This window comes from Loxodonta africana, chromosome 7 (genome assembly GCF_030014295.1).
Source record: "Loxodonta africana isolate mLoxAfr1 chromosome 7, mLoxAfr1.hap2, whole genome shotgun sequence".
In the NCBI taxonomy this organism is placed as follows: domain Eukaryota; kingdom Metazoa; phylum Chordata; class Mammalia; order Proboscidea; family Elephantidae; genus Loxodonta; species Loxodonta africana.
In genome coordinates this window covers 107,735,480-107,747,593 of record NC_087348.1, presented here as the reverse complement: position 1 = coordinate 107,747,593, position 12,114 = coordinate 107,735,480, and the positions used below count along the sequence as shown (strand labels likewise).

The following is a 12,114-nucleotide window of genomic DNA, read 5'->3' as shown; positions in this document are numbered from 1 at the left end:
CACCCCCAGCGGGTCGCACAACTGTAGCCGCAGCCGGGGCGGCCGCCCGCTCCTTCTCGGGCTGGCCGGCGGAGAGCGCAGCGCGGCGGGGCCGGCGGCATGGCTGTGTCCTGGAAGAGCTGGCTGGCCAACGAAGGGGTTAAACACCTCTGCCTGGTAGGATGGCGGTCAAGGCTTTTCTTGCATTTTGTCTCTTGTGCAGCGATTTTGATTCATTTTTTGAGCGTGCGCGGGTGGGAAGAGGGAAGCGGAAGTTTCGCCTATTCCAACATTTTTAACTTATAAAACTTTGCATACCTAGAGATAATAACCATCCCCCTTCCTCCAAATCCTTGCGAACTTTCATACATACTGATAGCAGGGCGGATGTGGAGGAAGTGGGAAGTGAACACAGCTTTTTCTTAACCCTTTAAACATTTTCCCCTTTGCTCTTGTCCCTGGTTGTTTTTTTGATGTGTTGTTTTAACTACATAACACTTGGAGCATGATGCCACTAATTGCTTAGTGCCATTTCATACAGAAGGGAAGATCTGTAGATACTTAGGAGACCTGTTTGCAACCCAAATACCTAATTCATCTCAGGTGAAGGGACAGATGAGGTCAGGGTTTCCTCTCCCCTCTGAGTGGTTTTCAGCTTGCCGATTAATTAAGAACGCTTGCTTTCTGCAATTTCTGTTTGTCCGAGGTTCCATTGAAAATCGTGTCCAGTGAATGAATTTGTGGTTTCCATTTATCAGGTAATGTTTATTTTTAATTTTTGTTTTCTCTCTCCCTTTGTCTGATTGTTCTAGGTCATCTGGCTCTCCCTGAACGTCCTGCTTTTTTGGAAAACTTTTCTGCAGTATAACCAAGGACCAGAGTATCACTACCTCCACCAGATGTTGGGGGTAAGTGGGGCTTGGGTGACCTGGTGGAATGGGCTTAATGTGAGGAGACATTGCTGCAAGGCTTGGTCATTTCTTCCATTCTTTGGACAAACATTTGTTATCCAAAGTGGTCAAGACAGGTTTTCTTGGTTTGTCCAGTTGAAAAAGAGCTGCTCATTTAAGAACTAAAAATAATACCTGCTCAATGAAAACGAATGAACCTGCAGGACCCTCTAGTAGTACCTGAGAAAAGTTGCTGCTTGCAGCTGCAAGGTGCCCTGAGGGATCTGCTTCACCAGGAGAACTGATGACAGGCTTTTAGTTTTCACTTATCAAGACTTTCAGCTGCCCAGAGAGCTTACTCAGAGAATTTGGGTACTGTTTACTTTTACTGGCAATTCTCACAAAGTCTCTATCTAATGGAGTTACTCATTTCTAGACATTTCTCAGCTACTTTTCCAGAGGTTAGTGGCCAATTGTGGTTTCAGTATGCTGGTCTAATATAAGAAAAATGTTGTTTCTCTGGTTTATTTTTTGTTGAAGCAATCTTCCTTTGTCTCTTCCATGATGTTTCTGATCTTCCTTTCCATCACCTTTCTACTTGACTCATTGACAAAAGACAGTGTCACTGAGGACATCTTACTTTGTACAGGGAGATGGCATTCTAGGTAGATGAATTGCTTTGTTATTCATGGTTTAATGATTAAAGTTATGAATAATATGGATGAGTTCAGTGAGCCAGCCACCCCTTGCATGCTTTACACTTGCAGACCTTATTCATCTTGAAACCTCAGTGCCTGTCACAGTACCTGGCACATGTTAAGCTTGCAATAAATAGCAGCTAAATTAAAAAAAAAATTTTTTTTTAATTAATTAATTGATATTTTAGTTTAAACAACTATAGATCACATGGAAACCCTGGTGGCATAGTGGTTAAGTGCTACGGCTGCTAACCAATGGGATGGCGGTTCGAATCCACCAGGCGCTCCTTGGAAACTCAGTGGGGCAGTTCTACACTATCCTATAGGGTCACTATGAGTCGGAATCGACTCAACGGCACTGGGTTTGGTTTTTGGTTTTATTAGATCACATAATTTTTTATATTTTTCAAGTTTTGTACATATATTTTTAGCTAATGGATTGAGAAAAATTGTCTCAGAGACTAAACTCATTTTACTGATTACTCAAATTTGAACACTCATTTCTTTCTTTCATTTATCCATCCTTCCATCCAACCATCAGTTGTTGTGGTTAGGTGCCTTCAAGTCAGTTCCAACTCATAGTGACCTTATGCACAACAGAATGAAAAAATACCTGGTCCTCACAATCATTGCTATGTTTAAGCTCATTGTTGAGCCATTGTGTCAATCCACCTAGTTGAGGGTCTTCCTCTTTTTCTCTGACCCTCTACTTTGCCAAGCATGATGTCCTTCTCCAGGGATTGGTCCCTCCTGATAATGTGTCCAAAGTATGTGAGACAAAGTCTCCTTATTCTTGCTTCTAAGGGGCATTCTGGATGTACTTCTCCCAAGATAATTTGTTCATTCTTTTGGCAGCCCATGGTATATTCGATGTTCTTCCCCAACACCATAAAGACATCAATTCTCCTTTGGTTTTCTTTATTCATTGTCAAGTTTTTGCAGGCATATGAGGTGATTGAAAATACCATGGCTTGGGTCAGGTTCCCCTTAGTCCTCAAAGTGACATCATTGCTTTTTAACACTTTAAAGAGGTCTTTTGCAGCAGATTTGCCAGATTAAATATGTCATTTGATTTCCTGACTTCTGCTTGCGTGGGCATTGATTGTGGAGCCAAGTAAAATGAAATTCTTGGCAACTTTGATATTTTCTCCATTTATCATGATGTTGCTTATTGGTCCAGTTGTGAGAATTTTTGTTTTCTTCATGTTAAGGTGTAATTCATACAGAAGGCTGTAGTCTTTGATCTTCAGCAGTAAGTGCTTTAAATCCCCTTTCTTTCAGCGAGCAAGGTTGTGTCATCTGCATAACACACGTTGGGAATGAGTTTTCCTTCAATCCTGATGTCGTATTCTTCTTCATAGAGTCCAGCTTCTTGGATTATTTGCTCAGCATACAAATTTTATAAGTATGGTGAAAGGATACAACCCTGACGCACACCTTTCCTGGTTTTAAACAATGCAATATCCAACCATCTAGTTTTTAATTTTTTTAGTAAACTGTAATAAATACCTGTACTTGTCAAATGGGCTCATAAAGAGTAGAGACCTCATCTCTGCCCTCAAGTTGCTTGCAATCAGAAGGAAAAACTAACAAGTTAATTATAATCCATTAAAAATAAATGTGTTCTCTAATAAATACATGAGGTTTGCTGGCTTATCATTTTTTATTTTACTTCATAGATATTCCCCTTATGTGTGAGCTGGTGAACATGAGATTTTTCAGTGGGAGATTTCTCTGATCTATTACATAACTTGGTCAACAACTTGGAAAAAACTCTTGAGAATTATGATGGTGAATTTTGCTCTTGATCATTACAGGATGTTTATTACAGGAGGTATGTGTGTTAGTATAAAGTCTGAGAATAGGCATCTTGGAAAGCCACAGCTGAAATTTTGATTTCAGCTTTGTAACATTTTTATAAACTAAAATAATGCCATATTAAAAAAGATAGTTATGTTGGAAAAGAAGTTAATTTTATGAACTTGAGTGCTGTGTAACTGAACTTCAAATTTATTTTGGTAACCAGTCAGATGAAGAAAAATATATATATATGTATACACACGTACACACACACACACATACATATAGACACACATACATACACATACACCCCCCATAGCAGTACCAGTTGCCATCAAGTCAATTCTGACTCATGACAACGCTATGTGTGTTAGAACTATATTCCATAGAGTTTTCAATTGCTGACTTTTCAGAAGTAGATGGCCAGGCTTTTCTTCTGAGGTACCTCTGAGTGGACCTAACCTTCAGCCTTTTGTTTAGCAGCAGATCCGAGTGCATTAACGGTTTATACCACCCAGGGACTCCGTATCTGTAGATCGATCTATCTGTATATCTACCTGCCTACCTGTCTGTCTGTTTGTCTGGCTATCTATCTTTATCTCAGAACTGATTTTTTAAAAAAATGTATATATATTCCACTTCTCTCTACTTCCATCTCCCTTTAGTGCTTTTGTTTGGATAATGTCAGTGATAGGCTAGTGAGGTCCAGTGGTAAGGCCTGTAGAATGCTGGCACAGAGTAAACTAAAAAAATCAAACTTGTTGCCATCAAGTTGATTCTGACTTAATAGCAACCCTACAGGACAGAGTATGACTGCCCCGTAGGGTTTCCAAAGCTGTGAATCTTTATGGAAGTAATCACATCTTTCTCTCTGGCACATAGTATGGGCTCAGTAAACATTGATCGAATGAATGAATAAAAAAAAGATGACTAGGAGAAAAAAGGGCAAGAAGCAGGTTGAAGAAGAAGGGTGTCATTTTAAATCAGTTTCCACGCATACATAAGAATGGTCATAATGCGTGGACGCTTAAGCCGTCTGGTCAGGATTCAACATTTTACCAAAAGTCATTGTGGACAGGAATGGTCTGTCTTCTTGCCATCATGCTAGAAGATAAAAGATGACTTCTAAACTCCTCATTTTCTAGTAATCACCTGTTATGAATTTTCCAGTCATTAATTTCTCTAAACCACTTTGGAATAGATATTTTCTGCCTATGTTACTTTTTAGTGAAAAAGGAGCTTTCTGTATAGTTTTACTATTTGCTTTATAAAAGATTGTTTCATGTCATTCATCCTAGGGTTATCTTTTCTAATTTTTTGATGATCCTTGTATTATTTAATTGTGGTGTGAGTAATTACTTTTGTGTGTGGCCTTTCTAGCCATTGTCTTGTGACTCCCACCCAGGTGATTGGGTGGGGCTATGCAAATACAATAATTGTGGCCCACCGAGGGGATTAGTCAGTTTTACCTTAAAAGATAGCCAATTCCAGAGCAGAGAGGAGAGCCCACCACCACCAAAGAAGAGGAGACTGGCAGCAGAGACCCCCAGGAGACAGCACAGTGGGCTTCCTGGCCTGTGGGGCGAGGAAGCTGAGTACCTTTGGGCAGAGACCGAGGGCCAGGGAGAAACCTATGCCTTAAACTGAATTTGGGACTTGCCAGCCTCCACAACCACATGAGCCATTTCCTTTATGTGGTCCGTGAGTTCTGTGAGAAGTTGCAGTGAATTAGGAGACTCAAAGGCAAGAGGGACAGCACCGAGGTGAGAGGCAGTAGTTGATGTTAGAGATGATGGAGTGGTACAGCAGCTTGGAAAAGTTAGACATTTGGGACATCTTTAACCTCCGCCTCATAGGAACCAGCTTTGTGCTGACCCTTCTAAAAGAAATTATTCATTTATTCGTAGGATGAGAATCTGTAGGCATTTTACAAGTCACAAGAAAATGCAGATATTATAAATTCCCATGTTTTACATTTCTAATAACTATATATAATTAACTATGGTCTTGGTGGCACAATGATATCTTGGGTGCTAACTGAAAGGTTGGGGGTTTGAACTCACCAGCCACTCTGTAGGAGAAAAGACCTGGCAATCTGCCCCTATAAAGATTACAGCCTAGGAAACCTATGGGGCAATTCTCCTCTGTCATATAGGGTCTTTATGAGCCAGCATTCACTTGACAGTACAAAACAACAACAACATATTAACTTAATGCCATAAAGCAGTACATCTTAGAACCAACCAAATACTCACAAGAAAATGGTCCCACCACGGTACCAAACCAAAACCAAACCCACTGCCGTCGAGTTGATTCCGACTCATAGCGACCCTATAGGACAGAGTAGAACTGCCCCATAAAGTTTCCAAGGAGCGCCTGGCAGATTCAAACTACTGACCTCTTGGTTAGCACCCATAGCACTTAACCACTGTGCCACCAGGGTTCTGATATTATAAGTATTTTTAAGATGAATTATAGGTTTCGTAAAAATCATGATGGTATTTCTGAAAATGAATTTGATTGCTACCGCTTAAAATACAAACAAAAACACTACTTCCATTAGTTGTTGAAATTTTGATAATAGTGTTGAGTATGCATCTGTAAAACGTAATGTGTAAAGTTGCAGTAGTGTTATGGGCAGGAAGGGTCCACAGAATATGGCCCATTTGCAGGAAGACATGGACTTTGAGAAGCAGTTAACTGTTAGTAATTGTTTGAAACCTCTGTTTTCTGTTGAAAAACAATTATTTATACTCATGTTATACCAGGCATTAATATTTTGTTTAATTTTCCTGAATGCCTTACTAAGTGGAAATTATTTTCCCCATTTTCCATATAAGGACGTATAGGCTAAGGAAACTGAATGATTTGTGCAAGTCCCTTTGGTTGGTCAGTGTCAGAGCGAGGGTTTGAATGTGGTCACATCTTGTATTTTTGCTTTTGCCTTATACTACACAGCTTTTCGGTAGTTACAGACACTTCACTGACCCATTACAGGTATTTAGAACACTGGTTAGTGTTATTCTTTATCACTGCTGCTTAATAGAAATGTAATGTGAGCCATATATATGTGTGTGTATATATATATGTATGTAAGTATAAAAGTTTTTTTATGTATATACTTATAAATATAAAAAAATTTTATATAAATATATATGTATATAAATATAAATTACGTATATAAATATATAATTTATATATAAAAATATATACGATTTATATATAATAATTATGTATATCTATATATATAATTATATATCTATATCTATAATTATATATATAAATCGTATATATAAAAATATATACAATTTATGTATAATAATTATATAGAGATATGTATAATTATTATATATAAGTCATATATATTTTTATATATAAATTATATATTTATATATGTAAATTATATTTATATATATACTTATATATATAATTTAAAGTTCTGCAGTAGCCATATTAAAAAAGTATCAAGAAATCAGTGACTTTAATTTTAATTGTATATTTTATTTAACACAATTTATATGTAAAATATTATTTCAACATGTAGTCAATGTGATAAAATTAATGAAATATTTTACATTCTGTTTCACCTATTAATTCTTGGAAGTGTGGTGTGTATTTTATGCTCACGCACATCACAATTCAGTCACTGAATTTTCATCAGAATTACTTGGTCTAGATTGAAATTTCGTAAAATTTATGGTGAAAAAGTAGATTCACATACTCAAATGTTTCCAAACATACTTAAAAATTTGTCAATAACAGAATTGCGCATTGGCTTTTAAATTTAAATCGAGAAGAATTAATCAACTAAATAATTCAATACGCTGGTATTCCTGACACATTTCACATGCTCAGCAGCCATGTGTGTCTAGTGACTACCATATTGGACAGCACAGGCGAATACTGTGGGGGAAGATATCTCTACCTTCATTGTCAGATGCATTTATCATTGAGCTGAAGACAACCAACTGTTATGGATTGAATTATGTCCCCCCAAAATATGTGTTGTAAATCCTAACCTTACGCCTGTGGTTATAATTCCATTTGGGAATGGGTTATCTTTGTTATGTTAATGAGGCAGGGTTGGTAAAGATTATATCTGGAGCCAATCTCTTGAGATATAAAAGAGATTAAACAAGCAAGCAGAGCACAGATGGAGGAAGAGAGAGGCCAAACCACATGAAGATTGCCCAGGAGCAGACAAAAGAGACAGGGACCTTTTTGCAGAGCCCACAGGGAGAGAAAGCATTCTGTTGAGCTGGTGCCCTGAATTCAGAATTCTAGTCTTCTAAAGTGTGAGAAAATAAATTTCTGTTTATTAAAGCCATCCACTTGTGATGTTTCTGTTAGAGCGGCACTAGATAGCTAAGACATCAGGATGTCGTTAGTCTTCTTCTTGTTCCTTTTCTCTAAAATAGGAGTTGATAATTAGAAGTTTGTGGGCTATGGTTATTGATGGACCGCTATAAAAATCTCTCTGACTTCTGCCTCATCTTCTGAGCTATCCGGTGGTAGGAGCCTTTTGAGTAAAGGTACCCGTACCCATTGCCGTCAAGTCGATTCCAACTCATAGTGACCATAATTGGTAAAAGTATTTGATTCTCAGAACTGGAGTGTATGTTTTTATTTTTAGGTAGGCTGATCCGTGACTATCCCCAGACCAAAATGAAGGATTAAAAAAAATTACATAAGAACTGACAGGGAAAATAAGATACTAAATTTTGGAAGATAAAATAGTGTTTGGATTAATATGGTTTAGTGAGAGTTTTTATCGTGATTGTCCTTTCCAGGCTGGTCTGACCCAGACCTGGAGGCAGCATGGTCACGGCTGGTTTATGCTTGAGTTAATGTGCTAATCAGGCTGTGCACTTCCTAGGAGATGTTTAATTATGACATGCTGTGAGTTTTGGAATCTTAAAATTGGTTAGGAGGGAAAAAAAATCTTTGAGGGAAGTCAAATACACACACACACACACACGCACAAAAACCAAAGAATATCCTCCTCCACCCTCCCATAGCAATTTTTTTAAATAAAAGACTCTACTGATTTCTTAACATGAAATTTATTGTCATTTATTTGTTTTCAAGGAATGGAGAATATGGTTGCTGGTACTTTAATACCTACTGCCGTCGAGTCGATTATGACTCATAGCAACCCTATGGGACAGGATAGAACTGCCCTGTAATCTTTTTTTTTTTTTCAATTGTGCTTTAGGTGAAAGTTAACAGAGCAAATTGGTTTCTCATTCAAAAATTTATCCTCAAATTTTTTGTAACATTAGTTACAGTCCCCGCAATGCATCAACACTCTCCCCTTCTCTACCCCAGGCTCCAAGTTTCCATTTATCCAGTTTTCCTTTCCCTTCCTGCCTTCGTCTTTGCTTTTGGGCAGCTGTTGCCCATTTGGTCTCATCTACTTGATTGAACTAAGAAGCATGTTCCTCACGTGTGTTACTGTTTTTTTTAATAGACCTGTCTTATCTTTGGTTGAAGGGTCAACTTTAGGAGTGTCTTCAGTTCCGAGTTAAAGGGTGTCCAGGGACCATAGTCTCAGGGGTTCCTCCAGTCTCTGTCAGACTGCTACGTCTGGTCTTTTCTTGTGAATTTGAGTTTTGTTCTACATTTTTTCTCCTGCTCTGTCCAGGACCCTCTATTGCAATCCTTATCAGAGAAGTTGGTAGTGGTAGCCAGGCACCATCTAGTTGTTTTGGCCAAGGCTATAATCTTTGTGGAAGTCGCACAGAGCAACTGGTGGGTTTGAACCACCAACCTTTTGGTTAGGAGCTGAGCACTTAACTACTGCTCCACGAGCATTCCTTTCCTTTGGTACTTTAATAGAAAGTACAAAAGGGTTGTGATCAACCCTGAGAAGTTTAGTTTCCTAAGTTTTTTTAAATATTGGGGCAATTTAATTCAGCTATCTGTAGAGGGCTTCACATTCAAGCTGTTATTTTTTAAGTTGTATTTCTGAAATTTCAATAACTAAAGGATATGTAATTCACATAAACATTATAATTTGAAAAGATAATGCATTTTTTGGTACCAGATTCAGTGTTCTTGGTTTTATACCCTTCTCCCCACCTCCCCACCAAACTAACACTTGTGTGTAGAATCTTAAATTTCAACCTAGTATTTCAACCTCAGGATGGAGCTTTGGTGGCGCAGTGTAAGGGCTTGGCTGCTAACCTAAAGGTCGTTGCTTTGAACCCACCAGCCGCTCTATGGGAGATGGATGTGGCAGTCTGCTTGTGTAAAGATTTACAGCCCGGAAAACTGTACGGGGCAGTTCTACTCTGCCGTATAGGGTCACTATGATCGGAATTGACCCGACTGCAGTGGGATTAGCCTCAGGATAAGGAGCACTGGTGGAGCAATGGTAAAGCACTCAGATGCTAAGTGAAGAAAGCAGCTCTAACCCACCATTGACTTCAGGGGATTAAAAAGACCTGGCAGTCTGCTCCAGTAAAGATTACAGCCTGGGAAACCCTATGGGGCAGTTCTACTCTGTCCTATAGGGTCCCTATATATAGCTGGAATCGACTGGATGGCACACAACAACATCCTCAGAATGCCATAAAGAGATTTAAAATTTTTTTTCCTTTTTTTTTAACAGATATTATTTTAGATCTGTGGCATAGTCATTCAGATCTTATTTTTTAACTCTTATTATGATACCCGTGTTAATTAGAAGGAAATTGTCAGCATTGAGATTCTCCCTAACTTTCTAGTGAGACACAAATGATGACCTCTTTAGTCAATAATTATCCTGTAAGTGATTTAGAAACATTAACTATTTTACCCTCTCAAGAGTCCTAGAAGTTATATCTTAATTAACATTTTACAGGGACAGAAATCTGATGTCATGTGACTTTCTTAAGGTCAGAGATTAGAGTCTCTGGACCAGTGGATCTAGGATTTTATATCAGTTTTGGTTTTACACTTGGCCTGGGCAGTTTTGATTCTGCTGAGAGGGAATACGTGCCTCCTGTCAGTTTCAGAAGAGGCTTGATCATTAACTCTTTCCTTGTCCTGCATGGAATATAAAAGTTGCTGGCTGAAATTGTCCAGGCATGTATTATGGTTTCAGTTTAGGGAATATTTTTTTAGTTAAATATTATTACTATTTTTTTAATTGTTTTTATTCTTACATTCTACTATTTGATAACAGTTTTATTCCTGTCTATTGACAGGTGAAATAGGTTGTATTATTTTCATGAAATAATATTCTTTGTCTAGTTACAATATAAAGAATCATAGAATTTTAGACTTGGAAGGGAGCTTAGGTATCTTTACTTAGATTTCTTTTCATTTTCCAAAATAGAAAAATGAAGTTGACATGATTTGTTCATTATCACACACTGAATTAGTGGATTGGCCACTATTCAGGTCTACTGACCTTCTCAGTACACTTTTCAGCCCCCTGCAGTGAACACCCATATGCACACACATGAGAACACGTTAAACCCCATACTCTATGGACCACTAGCTTTTCACTGTATGAGAAATGAGATTTAAAAATGTCTAGCAATATAAGAAGTTAAAGAAAAGTATTGATCTATTGTTGAGATAAAATTTATTTTTGGTATTATATTTGTTTTAAACTTGTCTCAGATAAATGAGACTTTTAAAGTTATTTCTCATTCCATAATACCAGAATTCTACTGCTCAAAAATGTTTAACCTTTTTGTTATATACAGCTAATTTCCCACTGTATAATTCTCTTTTATCAACACCATCCAAAATAGCATAGGATTGGAAGCTGGCATGAGTCTCAGAGGTTTTCAAATCTACTTTCTTCATTTTGTTATTAATAATATCACTAGCCGCTTACATTAATTGAGGACTAAGTACTAAGCATTCATCTAACAACTTGAATGGATCAATTTATTTAACCCTGTCATTCATCCTTTGGCGTGTGTGTGTGTGTGTCTGTGTGTGTGTGTGTGTGTATACACATATATATTTTATTTATTTAATTTTTTTTCATTTTGCAACTGAGAAACTGAATTACAGAAGTTCTATAACTTGCCAACCCAAAGACCCCGTTCTAGAACGTGTATTCTTAACCACTATGCTTTTCTGCCTCTAAGGGATATAAATATTAGGTTGAGCCATTTGGAATTTTCAGTTTAGTAGATCAAAAATAATTAAATATCATCAGTTTCATATGGTTCAACCTAATAATAGCTGATAGCATTTTTTGATCACATACTATGTGCCAGACACAGTTCTGGGGTCTTTTCTTTTGTAATCTCATTTAATCCTTAGAACAATCCTGGAAGATAGGAATTAGAATATTCCTTTTTACAAAATTGAGATGCTGACTAGGTATGTCATTTTCCCCAGATCATGCAAGTAACAAGTAGGGAAGCCGAATTGAGCCCCAATCTGTAAGCACGTTGGAAGACAGGCCTGGTCATCTGTTTCCAAAAGGTCACGGTCTTGAGATCCCTATGGAGCAGTTCTACTCTGCACACATGTGGTCGCCGTGAGTCAGAACTGACTGAATGGCAACTCCCAACAATAGCCTCACACCGAAGGCCATGCTATCGATCACTGCACTCTACCAGGTGACGTTCTTGCACAATTAGGGTTAGAACTTGGAATTCTCCCTCTTTTCCAAGGGTTCTTTTGCCTCCTACAACACTGGCTCTGAATAGACCCGTTTATATGTGCATATGTGTGTTTGTTAAGAGTCCTAATAGCTCAGTGATTAGGTGCTTGGCTGCTAACCAAAAGGTGGGTGG

General features: G+C 37.9%; 1 protein-coding gene across 1 annotated transcript in view; it reads left to right on the top strand.

Annotated features, from left to right (window-relative positions):
- The first annotated feature begins 243 nt into the window (after nucleotides 1-243).
- Nucleotides 244-12,114, top strand: part of NOX4 (NADPH oxidase 4) — a 178,907-nt gene continuing 167,036 nt past the window's right edge. Inside the window, exon 1 of the mRNA XM_003418556.4 lies at nucleotides 244-887. Coding sequence (XP_003418604.2) covers nucleotides 879-887 — 9 coding nt within the window. The 5' untranslated portion in view covers nucleotides 244-878. The remainder of the gene's footprint in view (nucleotides 888-12,114) is intronic.